This window comes from Cricetulus griseus, chromosome 5, assembly GCF_003668045.3.
Source record: "Cricetulus griseus strain 17A/GY chromosome 5, alternate assembly CriGri-PICRH-1.0, whole genome shotgun sequence".
Lineage (NCBI taxonomy): Eukaryota > Metazoa > Chordata > Mammalia > Rodentia > Cricetidae > Cricetulus > Cricetulus griseus.
The window spans coordinates 67,044,477-67,072,263 of record NC_048598.1 but is presented as its reverse complement, the minus strand read 5'-3'; the positions used below and the strand labels follow the sequence as shown (position 1 = coordinate 67,072,263).

General features: G+C 46.0%; 2 protein-coding genes across 3 annotated transcripts in view; one reads left to right on the top strand and one right to left on the bottom strand.

The window, feature by feature from the left end:
* Positions 1–7,474, top strand: part of Ccdc93 (coiled-coil domain containing 93) — a 77,021-nt gene extending 69,547 nt beyond the window's left edge. The window contains exons 24-25 of one of the 2 annotated variants that reach the window (XR_004770014.1): positions 1,951–2,301; positions 6,807–7,474. Coding sequence is in view for 1 of the 2 variants with exons in the window: in XM_027417785.2 (XP_027273586.1) it covers positions 1,951–2,004 (54 nt within the window). In the remaining variant the exon portion in view is untranslated. Of the gene's footprint in view, positions 1–1,950 lie in introns of both variants that reach the window. The other variant, XM_027417785.2, reaches the window with a different exon arrangement.
* A 6,034-nt stretch (positions 7,475–13,508) lies between these two features.
* Positions 13,509–25,685, bottom strand: LOC100759887 (5-hydroxytryptamine receptor 5B). The gene is made up of 2 exons (XM_027417784.2): positions 24,909–25,685; positions 13,509–13,844 (listed from the first exon to the last, which is right to left on the bottom strand). The coding sequence occupies exons 1-2, from the start codon at positions 25,683–25,685 to the stop codon at positions 13,509–13,511; spliced, it is 1,113 nt and encodes a 370-aa protein (XP_027273585.1).
* Between the last annotated feature and the right edge of the window lie 2,102 nt (positions 25,686–27,787).

The window sequence follows — 27,787 nt, the reverse complement described above, 5'->3', positions numbered from 1 at the left end:
AGGTAAGGTAGGGCCAGCAAGACAGCTTGGTGAGTAAAGGTGTTGTCTACCAAGCTTGATGACTTGGCTTCAATAGCCAGTACCCACATGGTAGAAGGAGAGAACCAACCTCACATGTGCACACAAAGTAAATAATTAGAAAATATAATTTTAAAAAGAAGGTAGACAATGCCCGAAGAGCATTGGCCTCTGACCGCCATAGGCTCAATGTGCACATGTGCGTGTGAGCGTACACACACATACACACATGAACAAAAAAAAGAAAACATTCCATGCCTATGATGTTCTTATTTATTTTTAAAGATTATTCTGTCCCCTCTTCCATCTTCCTCTTCTGTACCTGGCCTCCCCTTTGTTGTATGAGTTAACTGTAGCAGCCACACACCTGTCTACAAGCATAGCAACAGAGCTCATCCTTTCAAATGTTCTCCCAGCTCGGACTCTGCTTCCGGCATAAATCTGGTTGTAAAACAGACATGGTCTTTGTCCTCACGGCGCTTCACTGTGGTGAAGGAGACAGATGAGAAGCTAAGAAAAAAATGACCAGAAGCCCTAGTGAATAAGAAATAATAAAAGTAATAGTTTCAAACTTTCCCATACGGAGAGACAAATGCAGATTTGCAGTCAGGCATACTCTAGAGGCTGATCAGGGCTCAGCTGTGGGGAGAGAAGAGCACATGAGGGAGCAGCCAAGGTCCTGAGGCTTGGGAAGGGCCCAGCGACTGATGTGGAGTACTTTTGTGATGCACATGTATGTGCAAGAGCATGTCCATGCAGAGACCAGAGGAGAATATTAGATGTTTGCTCTATTGTCCTTCTGCTATATTCTCTTGAGACAAGATCTCTTACTGGGTCTAGAGCTGGACAGGCAGGCAGGGAATCCTACCAGTCCTCTGTCTCCATACCCACAGCACCAGGGTTACAGGCATGCGCACAGTGATGTCCATCTTTTTGTGTAGGTGATAGGGATTCAGATTCTGTCCTTGTACTTGCTCAGCAGGCACACTGAGCCGCCTCCCCAGACCCTCAGCTCCCTTCTGGTTAGAGCCATGAGGAAGCTTTGGGAAGGACCTGGGGTTGTTGGGGGTTTGCCAACCAAAGATTCTTGAACTTTCAGGTGAACAGCTCTAGAATTTGACAGAAGGGTAAGTGGTTTCTCAGGACACTGGACACCATTGGCAGGGAATGGGGCCAATGACATCCGTCAGTGATGGCACTCAAAAGTGTCTAGTCATAAACCTTATACAGCTCATTATTGGAGAAGGGAGTACCCTTCATGAACACCTCTCATTGCGTCTTCTGTGCACTTGTTTCTTAAGGCTGAGAATACTTGGCATCTTCACTGTTAAAATCTCTCAATGTTTTACCTGCCACCTGTACACTAGGGCTACCTTGCTCACTTCGTGGGGTACAGTCTCCAAGGCCCCTTCTCTCCTCTTAACTTCCCAAGCAGACTGACAAATAAGTGTCTGCTTTCTGCTTCTGCCCCTTGGAGATTTTAGAAAGTTCTATCTGTAGGAATGACAGTGCCTTGTCTCCTGTCTTCATCCCAGAGGCTTCATCACATCTGTCTTGACACAAGTCAGTAGGTCACCAAAGAGCGTCACTGTGCTGTGGCTTCATGCCAGGAGACTGCCTTGTCAGAAAATGGCTACTAAGGGGCAAGAGATGTAGGTCAGTTTGTAGAGTGCTTGCTTGGCAGTCCAGAACCTGTCATTCTAGTGCTCAGGAAGTGGAGGCAGGAGCATCAGAGGTTCAGGGTCATGTTTGGCTTTGTAGCCAGTTCAAGACCAACCTAGGCTATGTGAGTCTCTGTCTCCAAGTGTGTGTGTGAGGAGGGGTGGGCAGGGGCAGTTACTAAGACTGGGAAGAAGGTCGGGGCATCTTTGGAGACCCCACATGAGTACCAATGACTAACAGCATTGCTTCTGTCTTGCTCTGCTCTTCCAGGAGGGCCGGAAGAATGAGCTACTGCTGTCCAAGATCAAAGCCAAGGCCTCCTGAACATCCATTCCATTTCTGTATGCTGTTGATACTTTGCAATGGCATGTATAGACTACAGGATCCTGAACCAGTTGTGAAATGATGGTGGAGAGATGCAGGAAGATTCACTTCAAGTCTCTGGATGGATGTTTTCTTTCTCCTATTTGTTTCATTTCACCTCTCCTGGCTGCAGCTGGTGGACTCAGATAGAGTGACACCATGGCTTGGCTGCACCTAGAACCCTATGAAGAAACACGGGCAGTGCTCATTCACTCTGTCCATTCAACTTTTTTCTCCAGTAACACTGCGTTAATGAAGGTACCTGGATTTGTACGGGCCCTGAGAATAAAGAGCATTATGTTCAGCAAGTATTAATTGAGCAATGCTGAAAAATGAGCCCTGAGGTAAATGTAGCAGAATACAGAACATTGTCCCTTCTCCTCTGACATCTAGCAGGGGCCAGAGAGCAGATACAGCCCACCTGACCCCTAAAGCTTGTCCCTTGTAATGTTTTCAGAAGGCTGCTGAGCGAGCAACCAGTCCATTTATGTTGCTGGCTTTGGCCATGCACCTACCATTGTGCCTTTTGTTCTGGCTTCTCACAGTGCATACAGACTATAGGCTGGACTGGCATGCAGAGCAATTAGCCCACAGGTGTAGAGATGGAAGCAGGTGAAGTTTGGGTTTACAAGAGTTCACCTGTCTGTGTTGAGAAGACTGATATAAAGTAACTGTGATGGATTTTGGAAATGGGAACCCTTCATCTGGAGCCATGCTTCTCAAGTGGTTCCTTTGGTGTGGCTATAGGTGTGTCCAGCCCTCGGGCTGCATGTGGTCAAGGATAGCTGTCATTCCTTTAATCCTGCACACCACCCAGGTTCACTTGATGCAAATGCGCCTTCCATTGAGGGCACTTCAATGAGAATTGACATTTTCCATTTCCAGATGGGCCCATGTTCCTGCACTGCAGATGTCAGGGTCTAAGTATATTGTTCGGTACTGTCGGGGCAGACATGGGGAAAGACAGCAGGTGCTGAGCATGGAGGCAAAGCATGTTTGTGCATGGGGGCACGAGGACTCCATGTGGGAAACAGCACATGGGCTAGATCTAAAAGGAGTAAGATGTTAGCTGAGATGGGAGGGAGGGCCTTTAATAGCCCCCAAAGCTTTGGTTTTAGACTCTGGAAATGAACAGGCCAAAGCAATTGCAGAGTACTCCCCGCAGCCGTCAGGAACCTAGCAACTGGGCCATGCTCAGTAAACCCCAGTGTGAGGTTTGTGCTCCATTCTGCATAAATCTGGCACACACATGATCTGAGCAGCAGGTTGGGACCATTTGACAGAAGCATAACTATGCGAGGCAAGTGGAGCATTGGGGAGTCACAGAAGCACTATTCATCTTTTGTTTCCTAATATGTGTGATTAAGAGGCATGAGTCATACAGACTTAGTTTAAAGAGGTGCTGGGGCCCAGTTGACGGAGTACATCACGGAAACCAGACATGGTAGGGCACACTTGGTGATCCTAGCTCTCAGGAAGTAGAGTCAGGAGGATCAGGAAATCAAGGCCAAACAGCAAACTGGAAACCAGCCTGGGCTACATAAGACTTTGTCTCCCATGCAGGCTTAATAGCATCATGGGTTCCTGAACCAGGCTCACTGAGCTGTGATGAGCTGGGTAGGAACAGCAGCACCTAAAGCATCACTCCCCTGTGCCAGCACACTTCCTAGTGAGCTATGTGCACACGCCTACCTCCACTGGGACCTGCATGGTCACAGGAGCATTGTGAAAAGGCTCAGGACTGAAGTAAATCCTTGTAAAATAATAATGATGTTAATAAAAATAAAGTAGTGCTCTGAGTGGGGAGACCGCGTCCTGACTGTGTTAGAACTATTTCAATTCAGAGGAGAGGACCATCCACCTTGAGAAGATGCTCGTTTGTGCAGAACTCTAGCTAACGTCAGTTCTTCACCACAGGTGTAGGGAGGAAGTTGGGAGCAGCAGAGGGTCAGGGTTTCTGGAGTCCACTATCTATGTCTGGGAGAGGTATGGAATAACTGATCTCAAATGACCAGAATTGGTTTTGGAAATGGAAACCTTTATTTGGTATTGTTTCTGGGGAGTTCCTTTTGGTATGGTTGTATGCATGTTCAACCACAGTCTGCCTGTAGCCAGGGATAGCTATGAATGTGGCCCAACACAAAATTAATTTAAATTTAAAACACTTGCCTGGCTGGCTGGTACTGTAGCATGCAAGTTCATAGCTAGGTAAGACTGTTGATGACACCCTTCCCAGAGCTGTTGTATAGCAATACCTGCCACTATGAAAGCTAGCCAACAGGGAGGAAGCTTCCAGCTCAGAACTATCTTGATTTCTCTATGTCCTACATTCAAAGTATGTGGTATCTAAAATAGTAGTGTCTAGTTCTAGAACCATCTAGTTCTGGTGGTCAATTGAACCCTCTTTTAATTACGCTACAGAATTAGCACTAAGAATCTGACATTTACTTACAACATCCTGAAACATAAGACAGCACCTTTGTAGGTAATCCTTAGAATGAAGTAGGCTAAGGAGATTCCCTGAGGGCCCTGGTTATTACAGAATCTACCTGGAGACTGGTGAAAGGGAGGGGCTTACCAGGGCAATGTCTTCTGTGCCCAGATGTGATATAGCATTGTGTTCTGAGTCTACTGGCTTTTACCAGAATCTAAGACAGTGGAGAGACATCTGTAAGTGACTTTTTTTTATTTCAGTGTGCACTTTAAGAGAAACCAGATTCAGAGCAGTGAGACTGTTGACAGACAGGGCTGGTGCCTGGTACCATGCATTCTTAGGACCAGTCTCTAGGTCAGGAACTGCCTTCACTTCCTCATGCTTCTCATGGAGTAACTTGGGGTGCTCTGGCTATGATCAAGCTTAGAGCAGCTGTGAGCTGGGTCTAGGATGATGTGGGGATATTCTGTTATTCTCCCATGTTCAATAGTTAGTCAGCCAGAAGCACATAGTACCATAGAACAGCTGCCAACCTGAATCCAAAGGGGTGGTGTGTCTCCTACTGAAGCAGAGTCCATGTTGGGCATAAGCTCCTAATCTTGAGGATGGGGGTCTGGTTCGTTGCCCTTGGTTCAAGAACAGTGAAGACACAGACTGGTGTCACCAGGTAGGGCCTTTCCTCTCCACACTGTCTCTGAAAACCTCTCAAAACCTTGAAGAAAACATGGGGCAGGCCCTCTAACAGCCCTCTGACTACCTCACAAAGTGCCATTCCCATGGATTGTCACTTTGACAGACTCATCTTGTCTATCTTGAGTAAAGTAGACACTACCTGAAGGGGTATCTGGAACACCCAGGCTGACCTTCATGAAGCCTGTACATTCTGCATTCCTTCTGCCTCCCCGGGTGATGGATGGTCAGTTTAAGGGGACTGAGCATCCTAGCAATAACTTCTAACAGTGACTGACTTGTTACTGTTACAAGCGGTTGAATTGAAATATGCTCTGAGAAATACTGTAAGGGAGTGTTGTGTGATGTGTTCATTTTCCGTGGTTTGTCACCAAGAAAAAGAACACCCGAATGCAGAGCAGTACAATGAAGAGTGACATGGGTGCTATTGTCTGTCCTTGCAGCGGATCATGACTAGAGGAAGAGCCTTATGAGATGCACCTTAGAGTCAGCCATGCTCTCCCTTCTAGCAGCGGGTGGAGGAAGGCCAAAACTGTACATAAAAAGTAACGGAGAACTGGGGAGATGGCTTAGCCAGTAAAGTGCTTGTCTTGCAAGTATGAGGACCTGAGTTAGGATCCCCAGCAACCATATAAAAAGCCAAGCATAGCCATATGCTCTTTTATTCCCAGTACTAGAGAGGCAGAGACAGAAGGATCTCTGGGCCTCACTGACCAGCCAGACTAGCTGAATTGGTAAACATCAGACTCAGTAGGAAAACCTGTCTCATAAAATAAGGTGGAGAGCAATCAAGAAGACCTCTGAGCTGACCTCTGGCCTTCAGATGTACAGGCTTACACACACACACACACACACACACACACACACACACACACACACACACAGGAGCATACATATACAAAAAAGTAATGCATGTTTTCCATCTTCTCGGAATAAATGTTATGTATAAGATCATGAGCAGGGCATGAGTACCTCATCTGCAGTGTGTTTGACACCATGGGGAGTTACTCCTTCTGTATCTTTATCATCCTGTATCAGTTTCCTAGATGGGCCAAGCTCACCCTCCTTGGATATTTTCCTCATATGCCCTCTGACTAGGATTCTGTCCTCTCCCTGATTTGGGGTAGTGGCTTTCAATGATCCCTTGTGTGTTCCCTTTTATATTGGCTTCCTGATCATGTCACAGGCCACCCACAACATCCCTGTTGTCTGTCCTAAGGACACACGGCGCTGCTTAAGTTCCCCAGTCCTTTGCAGGGTCTGCGTCTTCCCTCTGAAATGTGTAAGGGCAGGGACCTTGCCCACCTCACTGTGGTTCCTCAGGAGGTCAGAACATTCCGCTTGGCTAAGTCAGCTCCCCAAATTGTGTCTTTACATCCTTTAGTAGCAGAATATAGATTTAACCCAATCCATGCTCAGGTTGCAACCGTGTGGCAGTTCTAGTCAGCAGCGTTAGAGAAGTTCTCTAAGGCGCGTGTTCATTAGTCGATAACCTTGAAGGGTGGAATGGAAAGAGAATTTTGCCAAAGTTTCCAACCTTTAGCCAAGATCACCTCTTGGAGATGTTCAACACTGTGGCAGGGAGGGCACATTAATGTCCCATAGGATCATGTGTATGTTCTTCCTTCACATATGGCAGATGCATCTTAGCCACAGGAATCCAAGGAAACGGGTGGTGCTCTCTACAACTGTGGGCAGCGGCGGCACCCCATGCAGTGATGGCAGAGCCACAAACCTGCAGCCTCCTTGGAGGACAATTGAATAATATGTATACCACAAGTCCAAGCCTTTCAAACCAGCAGTGCCATGTCTAGGAACTTTTCTTATATACAGAAACTTTTATTAAAGTAATGTTTGTAATAACAAAAAGTTAGAAACTATCATTAATTCAGAACAGGGGTGAAAAAGCATGGCCCATCTCTACAATGGGGCATTTTGCAGACAGTTAAAAGAATAGACCTGGATATGTATTGCTGGGGGATGTTCACAGATCTTGGAGCCACATGGTTAAGTGGGGGGGTGGGGAGAGAAAACATGCACAAACATGCATGAAACTCTAGTGTTTGGAATAGAGACAAATACGTGTGTTGTAGGTGTGTGTATGCATATGTGTGTGTGCATATACTCACACAAATGCTTGTGATACGTCTGCCTGCCCGTGCCCAGATTGTCCCTGTAGGCTGGCAACCTTGGTTGCCTCTTGGAAGAAGGTGGGAATGACTTTTCACCACTTGTCTTTTGTATTCTGGAATTTTGTACCATGGACATGCATTATCTATTCAAAAATAAATAGTTTTTGAAGTTTAATTTGGTTTCATTTTTTTAAAAAATCATGGGAGAAGATTTCACTTCCATTATCTGCTTTCTTCTTCCCTCCCTTCCTCCCTCTCTCCCTCCCTCTTTCTTTCTTTCTTTCTTTCTTTCTTTCTTTCTTTCTTTCTCTTTCTTTCTTTTGGGGGTGGACACATGGTACTGAGGCAGGGTCTCATGTATCCCAGACTGGCCTCAAACTGTTTAGCAAGGGTGAACTCGAGATTCTGATGCTCTGGCCTCCACCTCCCAGGGCCGGGATTACAGGTATGTTTCACCACACCCAGTTTATACAAAACTGGAACTCTGCTCATCAATATTTTTGGGTATTTGGGGTTTTTTTTTTTTTCAGGGATGGGGGAAGTTGGTTTTTGTTTTTTTCCAGGAAGCGTTTCTCAGTGTAGCACTAGCTGACCTGGAACACACTTTGTAGACCAGGCTGGCCTCGAACTCAAAGATCTACCTGCTTCTGCCTCCTGAGTGCTGGGATTAACAAAAGCAAAGCACTATTAGTCAGCAGTGTGATGCTAGTCTTAGTTGTCAACTTGGCCACATCTGGAATTAACTAAAACCCAAACAATTGGGCACATCTGTGAAGGACTTTTTCTTAATTAAATCACTTAACGTGGGAAGACTTCTAATCCAGACTTTGAGGTGGGAATATTCCCCTTAATCTGGGCCACACTGCCTGCTGGCAACCTATATAAAGGACACAGAAGGAGGCATCCACCCCCACTGCTTTTACCTGCTTGCTCTCATTGTCAAACCATTCCTTCACTGGCATTACAGGCTATTTCCTTGGGATTCTGGTGTATACTGAAGACCAGCTGAGGCATCCAGCCTCGTGGACTAAACAACTACTAGATTCATAGACAGCCATTGATGGACTACCTGAACCACAGCCTGTAAATTATTCTAATCTCTGTGTGTGTGTGTGTGTGTGTGTGTGTGTGTGTAGATTCACACTCTAGAGAACCCTGACCAATACAGGCAGCTAGACTCATTTGCTTGGGTCTTAGGCACTGGGCCACTATGAAAGGTTGGCCTTGTCTGGTAGAAGCGATTTGGAGGACTGTGGGGGCGGGGTGTGATTCTGCTCTTATGTGTATGTTTAATAGGGACAGGGGAATGAGCTGGAGCTGCTCTAGAGTTGCCTGTATCCCATGAGAGTCACATTATAACCTTCCTGATGATATTTGCAGTACAAAAGATAGTGACAGTACCTCTGAACAATTAACATCCTCCATGCCTAGTTCACCTGGAACCTTCTGTGGGTGCTCTTTCCCACCCCCTTTTTCTTACCAGCTCTACTCATTAATTCTTATTGTCCAACTTGACACAAACCTAGAGTCATCTGGGAAGAGGGAGCTTCAGAGGAAGAATTGTCTCAAGCTGGCCTGTGTCTATGCCTGTAAAGATGGTCTTGATGGATGATTGATCTGGGAGGGCTCAGCCAACTATGGGCAGCACCGTCCCTAGGCAAGCTGGTCCATATATAAAACTACCTGAATACATGCCAGGGAGGAGCTAGTAAGCAATGTTGCGCTGTGGCTTCTGCTTCAGAGCCTGCCCTGCCGATAATTACCTCACTAACTATAAGCATGTTACCTGGAAGTATAAGCTGAAGTAAACCCTTTGTTCCCCAAGTTGCTTTTGCTCCTGGTGTTTATCCCAGCAACAGAAGGCAAAGTAAAAGAGCAGCTGGACTGTGCTTTGTCCAACTCCAGTGCATTAGTTATCTTTCTTGTAGCTGTGATTAGATATCTGACAAAAGCAGTTTAAGGAGAGTTATTTTGGCTTACAGTTCAAGGATACAGCCTATCAGGGTGGGAAACACAGCAGTCGGAACTTAGGAAGTGTCTGGTTACATTTTACCCACCAACAGGAAGCATGGCAATGGGAACTCCCCCCCCACCAAGTGTCTGGTTACAATGTACCCACCAACAGGAAGCAGAGAAAGAATGCCGGTGCTCAGCTCCAATTCTCTTTTTTAATCAGTCTGAGATCCCAGTCCATGATGCCATCCATGCTCAGGGTGGGTTTTCCCACCTCTGTTAGCCTAATCTAGAACTAATCTAGAAACTCCTTCACATAAAATTCCTAGAGTTTTATTTCCATGGCTATTCTGGATACCATCAAGCTGACAATCAACATTAACCATCGAATCCTCAGGGAAGGAACCACGTTGCTTGTTAAGTGGGGGTAGAGGTGTGCATACGTGTGTGTGTGTGTGTGTGTGTGTGTGTGTGTGTGTGTGTGTGTGTGTGTGTGTTCACACACATGTGAGTGCAGGTGCCTGTGCAGGCCAGAAGAGGACATCAGATATCCCTGGAGCTGGAGTTAGTTACAGGCATTTGTCAGCCTCCTGACATGCATGCTAGAAATGGAACTCGGGTCCTCTCCAGAACCAGCAGTCGCTCTTAACCTTGACCATCTCTAGCCCAACTACCACTGTTCTAAAGCAGGGAAATACTCTACTTCCTGAACTGATTTATAAACAGATGTCCAGGCCAGTTGTGATGTGTTGAGGGACACTGCTAACACACCCCCATCAAGGACAGGCTCCGTGACTACATCAGCAAGACAGGTATCAAGAGCTCCTGCTACCCTTCTGGTTCTTCCAAGCAGTAGAAGAAAAGACAGAGCTTGAGTAAATCAGTCATTATGAGACTGAGCAGAGACATCTTGAAACTGAGCTTGGCCCAGCAAAAAGATGGAAAACCAGGATTCCTGGAGGTGTGGTAAGCTTCTGAACCAAACCAGGGACCATTTGCCTCGAGGTTCCTGCTTGGTGAGAATCTTCATTGTTCATAGATACATTCAAACAACAGTGTCAAACAGACAAGAGAACCTGTCTTCCCAGAGGGACTAGAGTAGGGAGAAGGCATACAAGAGCATCACCACATCAGCTGCTTCAATATGCTGGTTCAAACAAGGAAGAAGGGCCCAGAGGACTGGGTTTGGTGGTGGCTGCATCGGTACACTGAAAAGCTAGGGAAGGTCTCAGCCACAGCCTGGGGACAGAGTCACATGGAGTCCTGGTGGCAATTCCAAGCAGAGGGGATAGTGAGTAAAAAGACTGCCTAAGCGCACACCCAGATGCATTTGAGGACCTGTGTGAGGAGCCATTGGAGGGAGGGTTTTGAGACAGGAGCAGCTCTAATGGGGCTTCCTCTGGAGATGATTGACTTGGGGGGGGGCAGATGCAGGTGTTCAAATTATAATAACATAATAAAGTATGTGAGCACTATACCCTAGTAGGTGCCAATCCTCACCTTCAGTCTTGTTTGGGGTAAAGGCTCTTGCTCACTGCCTCATACCCCAGGTTAGCTGACCTAAAAGCTTGCAGGGATTCACCCGTCTCTGCCCCCAGTCACCATAGGAACATTGGGAATACACACACACACACACACACACACACACACACACACACACACACACACACTTCTGTGTTCTGCCTTTAAATTTAGGTTCTGGGAATTCACATCCTCAGGAGTTCAGAGTGAGCATTTTGCCTCCTGAGCCTTTTTCCCCAGCTCTGATTCCCTTCCCTCCTAGTATGCACTTGTCTGCCCCCACTTTGGGCTCCTGCCCCTGGGGCATCAGCAGACTTAATGTGAGTTGCTCATCCACTTGCCTTCTCTTGAGAACACACCCCACTCCCACCAAGGAGGCTAAGAAGACAACCCAGAGCTGGAAAGGCCCATACAGGCCACGGGCATCTGAGTAAGGTTGCAAAGGTTTGTTCTATGGGCCACCCAGGTTCTTGTAGCTGCACAGCTGACTATGACCCTTATCGTCTTTCAGCCAAAAGGATTTGCATGATACAGAGGTTTTGTTGGTGTGGGTTATGAGTCCACAGTGAGCATCACACTCCCAATCATAAATAAATTGATAGTGTGCCAAGAAAGGAACACCTCAGAGGTATTTTTATTGCTTGCACACACACACACACACACACACACACACACACAAACACACACACACACACACACACACACACCCTCACTCATGCACACATAGGTGCACATTGTATATAGATATAACTTAGGATATTTTATCATATTGCACTTTACAGTTCTACCTCTAGTCAAGACATTTCAGTTCTATCTCTGTCATATATACATATAATATATATATATATATATATATATATATATACTTTTTTCAAGTCATTATCCTTGCTAAATTATGTTAGGAAGCTTCAGCCATTGAGCAACTATATTTCTGAGAACTATATATTATAGTTACTTATGTTTCTTATACCTATGAGGTTAGTCAGACATATTTGATCTTCAAACATGTCAAAGACCTTCAGAATATAGCAATTAAATGTTTTAATATTAGTACTTCACCCTCATTCATGCACACATAGGTGCACACACACAGTGTGTGTGTGTGTGTGTGTGTGTGTGTGTGTGTGTGTGTGTGTCTGCAGGCATACATGCCTCAGCAGCTTCTCACAGTTGTCCTTCCCTGTGATAGAAGAGACTTCACAGCAGGCCATGTGAGAAACTTCAAGGAGTCCTGCTCTCTGGATTATCCCCAGAAATGCCCGTTTAACTGGTCTAAAGAGTAACGAAAGGAGCTGGAGAGATGGCTCAGCAGTTCTAAGTACTTATTGCTCTTGCAGAGGACCAGAGTTCAGTTCCTAGCATGCACATGGGGCACCTTAGAACTGCCTGTAACTCCAGCTCCAAGGGGTCTGACACCCTCTTCTGGTCCCTGCAGAAACCAGCATATCCATACATATACACATCAGTAAAAATAAAAGCATTTTTTTTTTGAGACAGGGTTTCTCTGTGGCTTTAGAGGCTGTCCTGGAACCAGCTCTTGTAGACCAGGCTGGTCTCGAACTCACAGAGATCCTTTGCCTCTGCCTTCCAAGTGCTGGGATTAAAGGCGTGCGCCACCAACACCCGCACAAAAGCAAATCTTAAAAAAAAAAAAAAAAAAAAACTATAAAGAGTAATGTAAGCACTCAGGAGTATCTCACTTGGACTAATTATTTATTTAAAAACCTAACAAACAAATAATAAAAGCTGGGCATGATAATATGCTTATCTTTAATCCCAGCACCCAGGAGGCAGAGGCAAGTTAATCCCTTTAGTTAGAGGCCAACCTGGTAACATATTGAGTCCCAGCCCAGTCAGGGCTACATAGGAGACCCTGTCTCAAAATAATAACAACAGAAACAAAACAGCACTGAGACACTGCAATACTAGACCACCAGACCTCTTTGAGAGTCTGATTCAATCTGTGAATTACTGAAGACTTTTCTATTTTTAAGTTATATGCATTGTTTATTTTGTGTGCACATGGGGGAGAGGGCAGCTGGCACATATGTGAAGGTCAGAGACAGCTTGCAGTAGTTTTCTCTCTTTCCTTCCACTGAGTGGGTCTCAAAGCTTAAAAGCAGGTCACCGAGCTTGGTGGGAGATGCCTTTATCCACTGAGCCCACTGAGCCGTCATGACGACAGCTGCTTGGAACACTTTTTAACAAGGTTTCAAGTGAGGTTCATCTGTTTGCAGACTGAGAATCATCACCTTGTGGAGGGAATGTATGAGGCTAATAAAGGTAGATTCCTCTGGTGGATTAAGGGTAGAGGAGAAGCTGTGTCAAGGAGACAGTCTCAGGAAAGCCCTGAGAGACCCTCAATGAGGAGCATAGTATTAAAACAAAAGTAAATCAGCTTCGTCACAGGTCAAGTCCAATGAATTACCAGTACTACCTAAAATACATCCTGTAAGGGTTTGGCAGGGCTTCTGCCTAGTACAGACATGTACCACAATCCACTAGTAATGTCTGTTGTGTCCTTCTGTAGAAGGCATGGGCGTGTTTGCCAAACAGTTGCCACCCTTCATGAGAAGTCATCCACGCTCCAGGCCCAATGGTATGACTCCCCCCACCCAATGATTTTTGAAGTGTCATTAGTGTGCGGTGGAGAGAAGGCCCCAGGTCTCTGGTGAAAAGGGAGTTACAAATCCCCTTGCTCTTCCCTGGTCTTCCCCTATGTCCCCCAGCCCTTCTTATCTCTGCTTAGTGAAGAGGCTCTTGAAAGCATTATTGTAGTTCTTATTAAAGGCTGTGTAAATCAAGGGGTTGAAGAAGGAATTGGAATACCCAAGCCACAGGAATATGCTTTTCCAGATGGGTGGCAGGCTACAGGCACAGAGTGGGCTGATGAGCTCCGCCAGGAAGAAGGGGATCCAACACAGCACAAACACACCAATCAAGATCCCCACCATCATGGCTGCTCGCTTCTCCTTCTGCTCCCGCCATGAGTCTCCACTTGTCTGGAAGGTCACTGTTGCTCTGCAACGTGCTGTGAATACCATCTCAGCCTCCTCAGGTACCTCCTTTGCCTGGGAACAAAAGAAATGTGGAATTAAAATAGCAGAACAAGGGGAAAAGCTAAGCAGAAAAAAAAGTCATCTGTTCTCAGTTCTGTCAGAGAAGTGAGGTCACAAGGCTCAGATGCTCTTTCCAAGATAGAAACCAGTGAATACAGAGACTCACAGCTGAGGGGAATAGGCACGAATAAACAGAGACAAGTACACAGGGGCAGAAAATTGTAAAAGTGACTGACACGGTGCTGGAAGCACGATATATCCGAGTTCTAAAAGCTCCAGATGCAGCTGGGCAAACAAGATTGTGTTTTCTATACAAGATGAGGACCTGAGTTCAATCCCCAGAACCCATCGAAAAATTCCAGGCATGGTGAAATATGCTTGAATTGTGGAGTGCTGGGGAGATGGAGGCAGGAGGGTCTCTGAAACTGACTGACAACCCAGTCTAGACATATTGTGAGCTCCAGGGTCAATGAGAGACACTGTTTCAAAACACCAAGGTGAACAGGGCCAGGGAGATGGCTCAGCAGTTAAGACTACTAGCTGTACAGTCACGAGAACTGTAGTTTGGATCCCAGCATCCTTTGTATGTCTGCAACTTCCTATGTGAGGGGGTAGAGACAGGAGGATTGTTGAGCTTTACAGCTTCCAGCCTAGCTGAGAAAATATAAGACTTGGGTTCAGGGAGAGACCCTACCTCCAAGGAATAGGCACAGAGTACTAGAGGAGGATACCTGCTGCCCTCATCTGGCTTTTATACCCAGGCATAGGTATATATACGCTCACACAGACACATACATAGTTTTAAGAAACAAGGTGGAAAGGAACTAAGGAAGATGACTAACAACAACCTTTGGCCTCCACACATACGTCGGCCCACATGCTCACTCAGGGAAGGAAGTGGGCAGCAAAGTTATAGACTTCTATACATTTGTACCTTCGGAAATTCTGCCCTGTCCTTGAAGCAAATAGTGTGAGGGGATCATTTTTCGCTTACTGAAGGGAGATCTGTTGTGAAACTGATCAGATCATTCTATTGTTCTGAACAAAGCTTAGCATCAGGAAAAATTAATTAGCCAGAGTCTAATCTACCTTGGAGAAATAAACATTAAACTCAAACACCCTTTAATCTTCCAGTCCCACTTGAGGAGAGATGAGACGAGCAAGTGGGTGTCCAGAGCACCAACCCTCAGCGAGTCTGGAGACTGATCCTCATGCTTGCACAGTGCCCCAGTTTGCTTTTTGATAAAACATTCTTACCAAAAGCAAATTGAGGAGGAAAGGATTTGTTTAGCTTACACTTCCAGGTTAAGTGTCAATCCTTAGGAACACAACAGGAACTGAAGCAGAAACCATGGAGAAACGAGGCTTACTGATACAGCCTAGGCCCACTTACCTAAGGATAGTGTTGCTCACAGTCGCCTGGGACCTCCAACCTCCAATGTCAATCACCGATTGAGACAGTCTCTCACAGGAATAACCGCAGACCAATGACACTGAGGCATTTCTTTATATGAGGTTCTCTCTTCTAGGTGACTCTAGGTTTGTGTCCCGGTGACAAAAAAGTAACCAACACCTACAGCAAGCACTTTGCCCATTCCCCAGCCCCTGATTATCTTTTTAATGACCACGGAATCTGTTGTGATATCCCCTTTTTCATTTCTTTTCCTTAGCCTGTCTCAAGTTTTTTTGTTTTTTGTTTTTTGTTTTTTGTTTTTGTTTTTGTTTTTCAAGACAGGGTTTCTCTGTGTAGCTTTGGAGCCTATCCTGGTATTCGCTCTGGAGACCAGGCTGGCCTCGAACACACAGAGATCTATCTGCCTGCCTCTGCCTCCCGAGTGCTGGGATTAAAGGCATGCGCCACCACTGCCCAGCTCAAGTTTTATTTTTTAATGATCACTTTAAAGAACCAGGTTTTGGATTCATTGATTTTCTCCATTGATTTCCAGTTTTCACGCTTGATTTCTAGATTTTCAAATTTCTTTTTTTGTTTGTTTTTGTTTTTGTTTTTCAAGACAGGGTTTCTCTATAGCTTTGGAGACTGTCCTGGAACTCACTCTATAGACCAGGCTGGCCTTGAACTCACAGATATCTACCTACCTCTGCCTCTGCCTCCTGAGTTCTGGGATTAAAGGTGTGTGCCATTACTGCCAAGCTACTACTAGCTTTTTAAATTTCTATTCTGTCTCTTACTTGAGAATTTATTCTTTCCCTCTTGTTTCCTGAGATAGAATTGTACATAAGCAGCACTGAAGGAGAATCACAAACTTGAAGGATTAGCATTAGTCAACCTCAAAACAACCTGAAGGAGCTGGATCTATGGTTCAGTGGTTAGAGTTCTTGATGCTTAACAGCTCACAATTACCTGTAACTCCATTTACAGGGGATCTGAAACCCTCTCTGGCCTCTGTGCATACCTGCACACACATATACATAGTCACAGAGACATCATCCACATAAATATAAATGAATCCTTTTAAAAACATAGTATAGCCAGGCACTGGTGGCACATGCCTTTAATACCCGCACTTGGGAGACAGAGGCAGGCAGCCTCTGAGTTCAAGGCTAGCCAGTTCTACAGAGTGAATTCTAGGAACACAGAGCCAAGGCTACACAGAGAAACCCTGTCTCCAAAAATACCAAACCAAAACCAAAAACAAACCAAAACAACAAAGAAGTACTATAAAATTTCAGTAATCAAGAGTATGTTATGTTGGCAAAAGAACACATAAGTACAGTGGATCAATGGAACATGGAGAGCCCAATAATAAACCTACATATATGTGGTATATGGTGTCTAAATTGTCCACTTGATGCAGTCCACATTGCTTGGGAAGATAATCTCAATGAGGGATTGGCCTTTGGGTATTTCTGTGAGTGATTGTCTTTATTACATTAATTGGCATGGGAAGACCCAGCCCACTTTAGCCAATACCATTCCCTAGGTTTGAGTTCTAGACTATGTAAGTAAGAGTAGAGAAAGTGAGCTAAACAGTAGTAAGCATGCATTCGTTTATTTCTCTCTGGTGTGGATGTGATGTGACCAGCTTTAAGTTTCTGTTGTGTTGATTTCCCCACTATGATGGACTAGAACCTAGAAGTAAGACTAAAATAAGCCCTTTTTCCCCTACATTGTTTTTTGGTCAGGGTATTTTATCAAAGCAGTAGAAATGAAATTAGGGCATATAGTCATCTGATCTTTGACAAGGGAACAAATGTAATAAAATAGATAAAAAGTGTTTTCAACAACCGAGGCTACAACTAACATCCACTTAGACCTAACACCTTCACAGAACATACTACAAAACATATCACAGGGTAAATATAAATTCCCAGGAAACACTGTAGGAGGAAATCTAGATAAGTTTGGGTTCCTGATGTCTTTTTAGATGCAATACCACAAGTGCAATCATTAAGGAAAGAATCAATGTGGTACACATCAATAAACTAAAATTCTCTGCTCTCTGAAAAAATATTGTCAACAGGATGAAAAACAATCCAGTCTGTGGGGAATAATGCCAAGAAAACAATGAAAGTCAGCAAGTGAAGGGCCCCTACCCAAAATATAAAGATTCCTAAAACTCATGAATGTGATCAGTGCTGAGGAGTTGGCTGAAGGAATACAGTGCTTGCCCTGCATGTATAGACCCAACAACACATTCCTCTGAAGCCACATACATGCCAGGTAGGCATGGACACCTGCCTGTAATCCAAGCTCAGACCAAAAATGGACAAAATCCCTTGGCCAAGCTGGCTTGCAAGACCAGCTGAGGGCTGAAGAGATGCTTCAGTGGTTTAGAGCACCTACTCCTCTTCCAGAGGACCAGATTTGATTCCCATCATCCACATCAGGGGTTGAGTGTCACTCCAGTTCTAGTGGATCCACTACCCTCTTTTGGCCTCCTTGAGCACCGCATACACTTCTGCAAACTCAATATGCACACACACAATTTAAAAATAATAGTAAATAGTAATACTAATAAAAAGATGAGCTGTAAAGTAAGCTCTGTGTTCATTGAGAGTCCCTGTCTCAATATATAAGGTGAAAAAGGATCAAGAAAGTGACCCAATGTCAACCTCAAGCCTTTATATGTACACACATGTGTGCCTACATACATTTGTGACCCACATATGCAAACACACACACACACACACACACACACACACACACACATGTGCGTGTGTGTGTGTGTGTGTGTACACAAAAAAGGAATGTAAAACAGCCTATTTAAAATAGGCACAAAAAACCCTTTAACAAGTACATCACTAAAAATATCGTAGTTCTACATATCTTGGGCTGGCAACATGATACAGCGGGTAAAGATATTAGATGCCAAGTATTTGAATTTGATGCCCAAGACTCACAAGGTAGTAAGTGAGAACAGACAATAGAAGGTTCTGCTCCAGCATACACATATGTACACCATGGATAGGTAGGTGTATTTTAAAGAAAATCTACATCATTAAAAACATAAAAATATGCTACACCTCATGTCAACAGATAAATAGAAATCAAAGCAGCAAAGAGATATCACTAGACATCTATTAAAATGGCTTGAGAGTGTAGCTAGCATAGCACAGTCAGTAAAGTGGTTGCTTAGTGCACACTAAGCTCTTTGTTCCATCCCAGTACCACATAAACCAGGCACACAACACAAACATGTATGCCCAACACTCAGGAGGTGGAGGCTGAAGGACCAGTTATCCTCAATGACATAATGAGTTTGAGGTCTGCCTGGAATACTTGAGACCCTGTCTCAAAAAGTAAAATAATAGAGCACAAATGGTGAAGACTCACATAAGTGTGCATCTCACCCTTCATTAAAGATGCTTCTTTCTGCTGCAGCAGAACTAGTCAAAATGCAAGTGCTCAATCCCAACTCATCTTCACTAAGACTCAGGGAACATTGACGAAAAGAGGGTGGAAAGACTGTAAAGAGCAGAGGACCAGGAAATCTGTTCTAAGACCATGTCTTTTGGCTAGGACAGGGAAGCTGTAGCCATAAAATGTCAACATGACTGCCTAAACAAGACCTGAACAATTCCAACAATTGTTGATTTGCAACATGGACTGATGTAATCCCATGGAGCCCCATCCCTAGATGAAGAGCTACAAGCAATTAACAATGCTCAGAGAGAAAGTAGCCTTACCCAGGAATGAGGCTCTGATTGGTTATACAATATCAAGAGGTCAGCCCTAGAAAGTCACACACAGTCAGCACAGTTGATATGTGAATATTTGGAGTTCTTTGTTCTTGATGTTTTGTTTTTTGAGACAGTTCTTGCTGTCCTGAAGCTATCTCTGTAAACCAGGCTGGCCTTGAACTCACAGAGATCCACCTGCCTTTGCCTCCCAATGTTAAATGCAACAGTTTAAAAGGGGAGGGCATGAATTTGGAAGGGGAGGGACATGGGAAAGTATGAAGGAGGAAAGGAGGGGGAAGATATATTCTTTCTTTGTGTGTGTGTGTGTGTGTGTGTGTGTGTGTGTGTGTGTGTGTGTGTGGTTTTTTGAGACAGGGTTTCTCTGTGTACCAGTCCTGGCTGTCCTGGCACTCACTCTGTAGACCAGGCTGCCTTGAACTCACAGAGACCCACTTGCCTCTGCCTCCCGAGTGCTGGGAGTAAAAGTGTGGGCCTTGAAAACACAGGTTAAGGTAAGGTCTGAAGATTCTTTGGAAGAGAGAATAAAGGTCCCCACAGGCCAGATGACAAGAACAAAAGCTTTTATGCCAGACCCATGGTTGAGACTGCGCAAGCTCCTCTGCCTCTCTATGCTTGCCTATCTGTGAAGCAGGCTGATGAGACTGTGCTGCTCCTCCAAGGCTTCGAGGAAGATGGGCATTACATACATAATCCATGCCCAGAACAGCCTCCTCCACGTGCATTCAACCATTCCATATTTGTGGTGGAGACTGGGGCTGAATTGGAGCCACCAGTGGAGCAGACACAGCCCTGGCCCTTACAGGGTCTGCTCTAGAGAGACAGTAGTCTGTCCACACTAACATGGCAATGTATTGTATAATTGCTATGGTAAATGGATTCCTTATAAGTAAAGTAATAACTCTGCTTTGCCTAGATTTAAAAAAATCTAAATGCCTTTGTATCATAAATCTAGTAACTACTAGACTGGGAGATGACTCGATGGGTAAAGCACTTGCCTCACAAGTGTAAGGACCAGATTTCAGATTCCTAGCACCCATGTACATGCTGGTCAGGCATGACAGCTCACCTGCCATTCCAGCAAAGGAAATGGAGAGAACAGGTCTCGTGAGCAAACTGGCTAGCTAGCCTGGCTAAATCAGCAAGCTCCAGGTTCAAATGAGAGACCCTGCCTGGCTTAACCTGAGAAAAGGTAGAGGGCAATTAAGGAAGACACCCGGTATCAACCTTTGGCTTCCACATTCACAAGCTCACATGCCTGTGCACCCACACTTGAAAACTAGTGTGTAAACACCCATATGCAGACAAAACAATAAAAATTAGCTACCATTTCTGCACAGTCTGTGTGTGTGTGTGTGTGTGTGTGTGAGAGAGAGAGAGAGAGAGAGAGAGAGAGAGAGAGAGAGAGAGAAACTGCTGCCCACATCTTGGGTACTGGTCCCCAATGCTCCTGTGATCCTCTGAATTCATCCATGACTCCCTGCACTAAGACCTCATTTTCTGCTTTAATAGCAACTTGGGTGATGATGTGTGTGATGTCTGGATCTGAAATAGAGGAAGGAGCTGTAACTTCTCAGTACAGGGACTACCCATCATCAGCACCTGCTCCCTGGCAGTACATAGGAAATAGTCACTCAACCAGTGGCTTAGTGTTACAACGCAGTGGCTTGTATCTGCCTCTCTCTTCCTTCTTGGAAGATGCCAAGCAATAACTGTTTGCAGCTCTTCTAGATCCAACTGGAAGCAACCATCAGGACCACCGCAGGACTAAGGGCACTGGACTCTGCTCTCAGCACATGCACTTACCAATTCCCTCTCACCTGGAGTAGCTCTGCTAAAAGTACTGCAAAGGGTTTCCAGGTGGCCAGGCTTTGTGACAGAATTCTTCTCTGGCCTACATTCAGATTCTGTTTCCCGCTTCATCTTCCCAAGGCCCCTACCTCTGTTTTTTGGGGAAAAGCACCAAATAGGTCTAAACATAGATGCATGGAAATCTCGGCAAAAGAAGAGCCTTTTCCTGTGGCAGTGAACACCTCAGCATCCTCTCTGTCTGTCACCTGAGGAGAGACTGTGAAGGGGCAAATAATTCCAGCAGTAAAACAGTCTGGGGGGGGCTGGTGGATAGTTCACTTGGTACAGTTCTTGCCTTGCAAGTGAGAGAAGCTGAGTTCAAGCTCCCAAATTCATGTCTTAAAGGAAGGAAGGAAGGACCCAGAGTGATGACTTGTACTTATGATTCCAAGGACAGGGAGGAGGAGACAAGTGGATCCAAATAGACCTTGTCTCAAAAAGGGGGCAGGGCCTAAAAAGTACCCCTCCCCCCCCAGGAGTCTCTCCCCTGGGGTAGCTGCAGGTATATTCTGAAGGGGTAGCTGAGAACCAACCACCCCATCTATAATGAGCTGTTCCAACTTTCCCCAGTGTCCAGCTCGGAGGACAGGGGACAAAATTACAAAGAAGACCAAAACAAAATTCAAGGCCAGTAAGGGAGACAAGACTGGCACACTGTGTAGCATAGACCATCAGGTACCACAGAAGGTCTAAGGGATAAACCTCTGTATCCTGAAATCATTCCAGTAATTCTTAGCCATTTCTTACCAAGAGGGAATAACATTCACAGACCACAAGAAAGCTACTGCTCTTTCCTCTAGCATTCCCACTCAGGGAGTGCTTACTAGTGGGCACTTTCCAGCCATCTAAAGAACCTCCCAGTCACTGGAGTCTGCCCACGGTAGACTAGAAAGTGTAAGAAATGGATGGGGTAAATTCAAAAAGATCCTGAGGGAACAGAAGTAGAAAAGGCAAGTCTACTGATTAAATCATTCATTTAAAATAGACCGACTCCACCAGGGAACCAGTGAGCTGAGTCCACCCTGATACTATCAAAGTGTGTTCTCAGAAGCCCAGTGTTCACAGCTTTCCAGCCTGAGTCTGACACCCCACACACAGAGGGACACTGGAAGGGAAGAGAACTGCCACAATCAACCTCTAAGAAAATATAAAGACCTGGGTTTATAGCTCAGTGGTAAAGTTTGGATAGCATACAGGAGGCTAGGTTCAGTGGTCAGTTCTGAAAGAAAGGAGTGGGAGAGGGGGAGGGAGCGAGGCTATGAGTCAATTGCATATAGCAATTCATTTTTACTTTTCCAGTTCAAAATGTGATGTCCATTAGAAAATAGAAAGACAAGCCCGGAGGTGGTGGTGGAGCACGCCTTTAATCCCAGTACTCGGGAGACAGAGGCAGGTGGATCTACAAAGCAAGTTCCAGGACAGCCAGGGCTGCATAGAGAGAACCTGTCCCAAAATGAATGAAAATCAAATAAATAAGTAAATGAATGATGAATAAACAAACTAACCATCTTGTCGTCTTAATTGCATTCTCAGTCAGGAAGGGAGGAAAGTAGGGCTGGGATATCAAGGCTCATTCCAGGTGACTCATTTCTTCTAGGGAGGCTCTGGCTCTTAAAGACATCACAGCCTTCCCAAGCAGCAGCCCCAGCTGGGAGCCAGGTACTCAAACACATGGGCCTATGGGAGACATGTCATATTCAAACCACCACAGAGATAATACCATGCGTTGTAGAAACCCAGGCCCAGAGTGGTGGTGGGCTTTCCCCAGGCCCTACCTCCAAAGAGTAACTCAGTACAATTCTGGCCCTGCCTTCTGGAGTTCTTTCTCCCCATCACAAGCTGCTTCTGATTGGTCAGCCAGCAGTCTTTTCACCTCTTCACATCACCTTTCTAAATGGGATGTGTCTGAAGTGAACAGCAAGGGCCAGGAATAGTGCCAAGTGGTAATGCACTTGCCTAGCATGCACGAGGTCCCAAGTTTGATCGCCAGCAATGCAGCCAAAACCAAAGAAAGTAAATAAAACTGTTTCTTCTACCAAAATGAAGAGTAAAATCAGGCTTGGCAAAGCCTTTCGGGCATCCATTCCACTGTGATTTTCCTAGGTGCATAACCGATGGACAGAGCTATTAAAAGTCAGCCCTACCCCTCCAATCAGATGGAGGAGCTATGATCACCCCAGGCATTTCTGAGGGACTTTTCAAAGAGCATCATTAATTCTGAATAAAGCTCTCCCAACATTTTCCAATTAATGACTTGACATTCCTGTTTTGTGTTAAAAAGAATTCCTCTGTCATTTAATTAAAACAAAAAAGAATCCACTTTTAAAGGTACATGCACTTGTAAAAGTAAAACAAACTACAGAAGCCTTTCCTATCGATTTCTTTAAGTTTGACCCCTTTCCTAGTCCTCACATTGTGTGTATGTGTGTGCACATGGGTATAAATGCATGTGTGTGGAGTCCAGAGTTCTGTGACATTAGGGGTTTTCCTCAATTGTGCTCCATCATATTTTTTTGAGACAGGGTCTTTCTTTGAACCTGCAGTTCTACTGATTCAGGTAACTGGCGGGCTGTTAAGACATTCTTCCCTCTGCCAGTTCTGGCTCCGCCATGAGCCAGTACTATGTAGATATGTTTTCATTCTTTAGCTTGTGGGATCCTCACCAGGGGTCTTATACAGTAGGACCTAAGGCTGGGGATGTGATTCAGTTGGTAGAATGCTTGCCCAACAAGTACAAAGCTGTGGGCTTCATTCCCAGATCTATATAAACCAGGGGTTTTGGTTCCTGCCTCTAATTCCAGCTCCTGGGAGGTTCCGGGAGAAAGATCAGAAGTTCAAGGCCATCCTCAGCTACTCAGGAAGTTCCAGTCAACTTGCAACACCTGAGTCTCTGCCTTCAAAAATTAAACTAAATTAAAAGTAATAACTAACTTGTTTAAAGATGAGAAAAATGAGGCACAAGGGTATTAAGCAATGGGTGTCTGGAAGAGGAACAGCACCCCAGTTTCTCTCTCCAGGATCTCCAGGGGACATCACCGGAGTTGGGTTAAGCAAAGGAGAGTGGCAATGATTTTTTTTTGACTTAAAACACACACACACACACACACACACACACAGAGAGAGAGAGAGAGAGAGAGAGAGAGAGAGAGAGAGAGACCGAGACAGAGAGACAGAGAGAGACAGAGAGAGACAGAGAGAGACAGAGAGTCAGGGAAGTGGCTTCTAGAGTTTTGGAATATGGTCACTGGACTGCGAAGGGTCTTGACTCAGTGGCATAAAAGAGTGAAAGCTACAGGAATTTTTACATACATTAAGGTAGATGACATCCCACTGCAGTCCAGGACAGTCAGCCTAGCAGGGATCAAGAAGTTGGCCTCTCCAAACCTGCCATGGACAGAGCCACTCCAATATCTAAGGAATGAAGAGGGTATACGTGTGTGTGTGTGTGTGTGTGTGTGTGTGTGTGTGTGTGTGTGAGAGAGAGAGAGAGAGAGAGAGAGAGAGAGAGAGAGAGAGAGAGAGAGATTTATTCATTTGTGTGTTTGTGCAGTCAATGTGGACAAGACTCAGGGATGGAACTCAGGCTGTCAGGTCTGGTGGAAAGTATCTTTACCAGATAAGTCATCCTACCTGCCTGAGCCCAGCTAATTAGATGTGACTTGATAACATCAAGAAAGTCAATCAGGGGATGTAGCTGAATTGGTACACTGAATTGCCTCCATGCAAGAAATTTTGAGTTCCACCCCCAGCCCACCCCCCATTGCATACAGGGAGATTGATGGTGTATGCCTGTAATCTTCCACTTTGCTGGTGGAGGCTGGAGGACTAGAAATCCAAGGTTATCCATAGCTACAAAGAAAATTAAAGTCTAGTCTGGGCTTCAGGTACAAGCGACAAGCCACCCCATGTGCTCTTTTAAAGAGCAGATTGCCGTCTCCTCCCGCGTTCCCAATGTGGCAGTTTTTCCTCTTAGGCTGCAGTAGCCAAGCTGTGTCCCACTCTTCCCTTTAAATTTCATCCCTCCCAGGGTCCCCCAGCCCCAAATCCTTAGCCAGCCTCTCTCACCTGCGTAGTGGCGGACAAGGGTACCACAGCCCTCCGTCTTCGGCCAAAGCGAAACTTGGCTGCTTTGTAAATCTTCCAGTAGACGAAGAGCACCACCGCTAGAGGCAAGTAGAAGGCTCCGCAAGTGGAGAAAACGGCATAGGAGGGTTCCTGGCTCACCTGGCAACGCTGCAGCCGAGCATCATAGGCTTCACCCCAGCCAAAGAGCAATGGCGCGAGCGCGATGAGTGCGGACAGTGCCCAGGTGACCCCGATCATGAGCGCGGAAGCGCGCCGCCGGGTGCGCAGCGTGTACTGTAGGTGACGAGTGATGGTCCAGTAGCGGTCCAGGGCGATGGCAGCCACGTTCCAGATGCTGGCCGTGCAGCACAACACGTCAAAGGAGATCCACACGTGGCACAGACTCCTCCCCAGCTGCCAACGTCGTCCAGCCGACAACTCGCTTACCAGGCTCAGGGGCATAACTAGGGCCGCCACAAGCACGTCGGAGACGGCTGTGGAGGCCACCAAGTTATGTGGCACGCGATGGAAGGTGCGGACGCGCAGGATGGTCACCAGAACTAGCAGATTCCATAAGAAAGTGGCAGCGATCAGCAATACCAATAGAGTCACCACGAGCACGGTGAAGATAGAGAAGTGTGGCTCACGGCCAGGCAAGAGGAACCCACCTGGGGTGGACCCCACGCCCCTGTTGGAACTTGGGCTGTCACTGCAGCTCTCCGGTTCCGAGGAAAAGGCCATGCCAGGGGTGGCGCTTGAGAGGCTAGAGACTTCCATTGTTCAGGGACTTGGGCTCTTGGGCAGATGTGTGCGTGGTTGCATGGACTGTGAATAGGTGGTGAAATAGAAAGGGCACTTCGTTCCCTATACCGCAGAGAAGTCTAAATCGCGCCACTCTGGTTCTTTTTCCAAACTGCAGCCTCCCTTTCGCGCTTCTTTTGGTGGTTTTCGTGGGCCCTTTTTTCCAGTTGAGGAAAACGAAAATGAGTGGGACCCCTTAATCCAGCTTTGCCCTTTTGGCTTTGTGGTCTTCGGGGTAACTGGCTGCTGAGGGCTGGGGACCGATGTCTGAGCGCAGGGGTGGCTCAGAGAGACCTCCCATGGATAGTGGCTGGAACCCAGGGGCCCCTGGTGTGGGCTGAAGTGGGCGGAGGAGGTATGGAGCCTCCACCAATAGGAGCTGTAGCTGTAGCGCGGTCCCAGCTGTCTCCCGCCAGGGCGGGTGGAGAGAATCCTAGCAGCGGTCGCCTCCGCCTCCGGGGAAGGTTTTTAACAATCCTGATTCTCTAGCCACTACTCCACTACTTCCGCACATCCCTACTGCGGACTTGGTGGCTCTGTTACACACTGAAGACATCGGAGTTCCAGGCAAAGGCATTGTGGTTTCCTGGAGCCCCGATTCTACCTGTATCCGGAGCAAGAGTCCCAAATATTGGAGTGCGTGAAATTCTGAGCTCAGCTTCATCCTGGGCGCTTGGTTCCCAGCTCCTAGGGAAGGAGGGCTTCTTGGGCACTGGAGTTTATTCCCCTACCCGCCGCGCCTTGTGCAAAAAGCTTCACGCTGAAGCTGTTGGCAGAGATCTGGAAGAGGGATGGTTTCCAACCTGCTCGCCAAACCCCTAACTTCCGGTGCTTCCCTATGTTCGGTTTCTACTAGTACTACCACCCTCTTCCATGTTCAAGCCAGAGGTTTTGTTGTTGAAACTTTAATCTTGTCTTGTAGTGCTGGTGATGAGCCCAGGGTAGGCAAGCGCCCAGCAGCTACTCTCATTTACTCTTGGGGGACGACGGAAAAAACCAAACCAAACCAAAAAACACTTGGATGAAATTCTCCTCACCCTCTACCAACATCCCTCTCCCATTTTCATATTTTAAATTATGTTTACATTTTTAAGTGTGTGTGTGTGTGTGTGTGAGAGAGAGAGAGAGAGAGAGAGAGAGAGAGAGAGAGAGAGAGAGAGAGAGAGAGACAGAGAGAGAGAAGAGAGAGAGAGAGAGAAGAGAGAGAGAGAGAGAGAGAGAGAGAGAGAGAGAGAGAGAGAGAGAGAGAGTCATGAGGTCAGAGCACAACTAAAGAAACTCAGTGGCCTCTTTCCTCCGTGTGGATCCCAGAGCTGGAACTCACATCTGTGGAATTCAGATATTTAGAATTTAGACTTGGTGCCAAGTGTTTTTATCCAATGAGGCATCTTTCAGGATCCAGTCTCATATTTTAAAAAAGCGTATCAAGGGTGTTGGTGATGCATGTCTTTAATCCCAGTACTCGGGAGGCAGAGGCAGAGGCAGGTGGATCTCTGTAAGTTTGAGGCCAGCCTGATCTACATAGCCAGCTCCAGTACTACAGAAAAACCCTGCCTCAAAATAAATAAATAGTATGTTACTGATCTGTTAGGGACTGAGGAGGCCAAGCTGGGTGTTCAGAGGAGCTACTGAGCTCTGCAAGTTGTTAATGAACCCTCAAGAAGGTGGCCTGGAAAGGTGTCCCAGGCTAAAGCAGGGAAAGGTTCTTCCCCCAGCTCTCTCTGTCTCTGTCTCTGTCTCTCTGTCTCTCTGTCTCTGTCTCTCTGTCTCTGTCTCTCTGTCTCTCTGTCTCTCTGTCTCTCTCTCTCTCTCTCTCTCTCTCTCACACACACACACACACACACAAAGTCTATGCATATGTATGCATGTGTGTGGGGTGTGTAGGTGTGTGTGTGCACGTGAAGGTCCCAGGTTGGTGTCAGCAATGATCTTTTTTTTATATGAACTTTTTTAAAAATTTAAGTTCTTTAATTACTACTCATATTTATATATCCATCCCCCCATTCCCTCGCCCTCCCATGTTCAATCACTCTTATTTATACCTTATTCACTGAGGCAGGGTCTCTCATAACATGGCT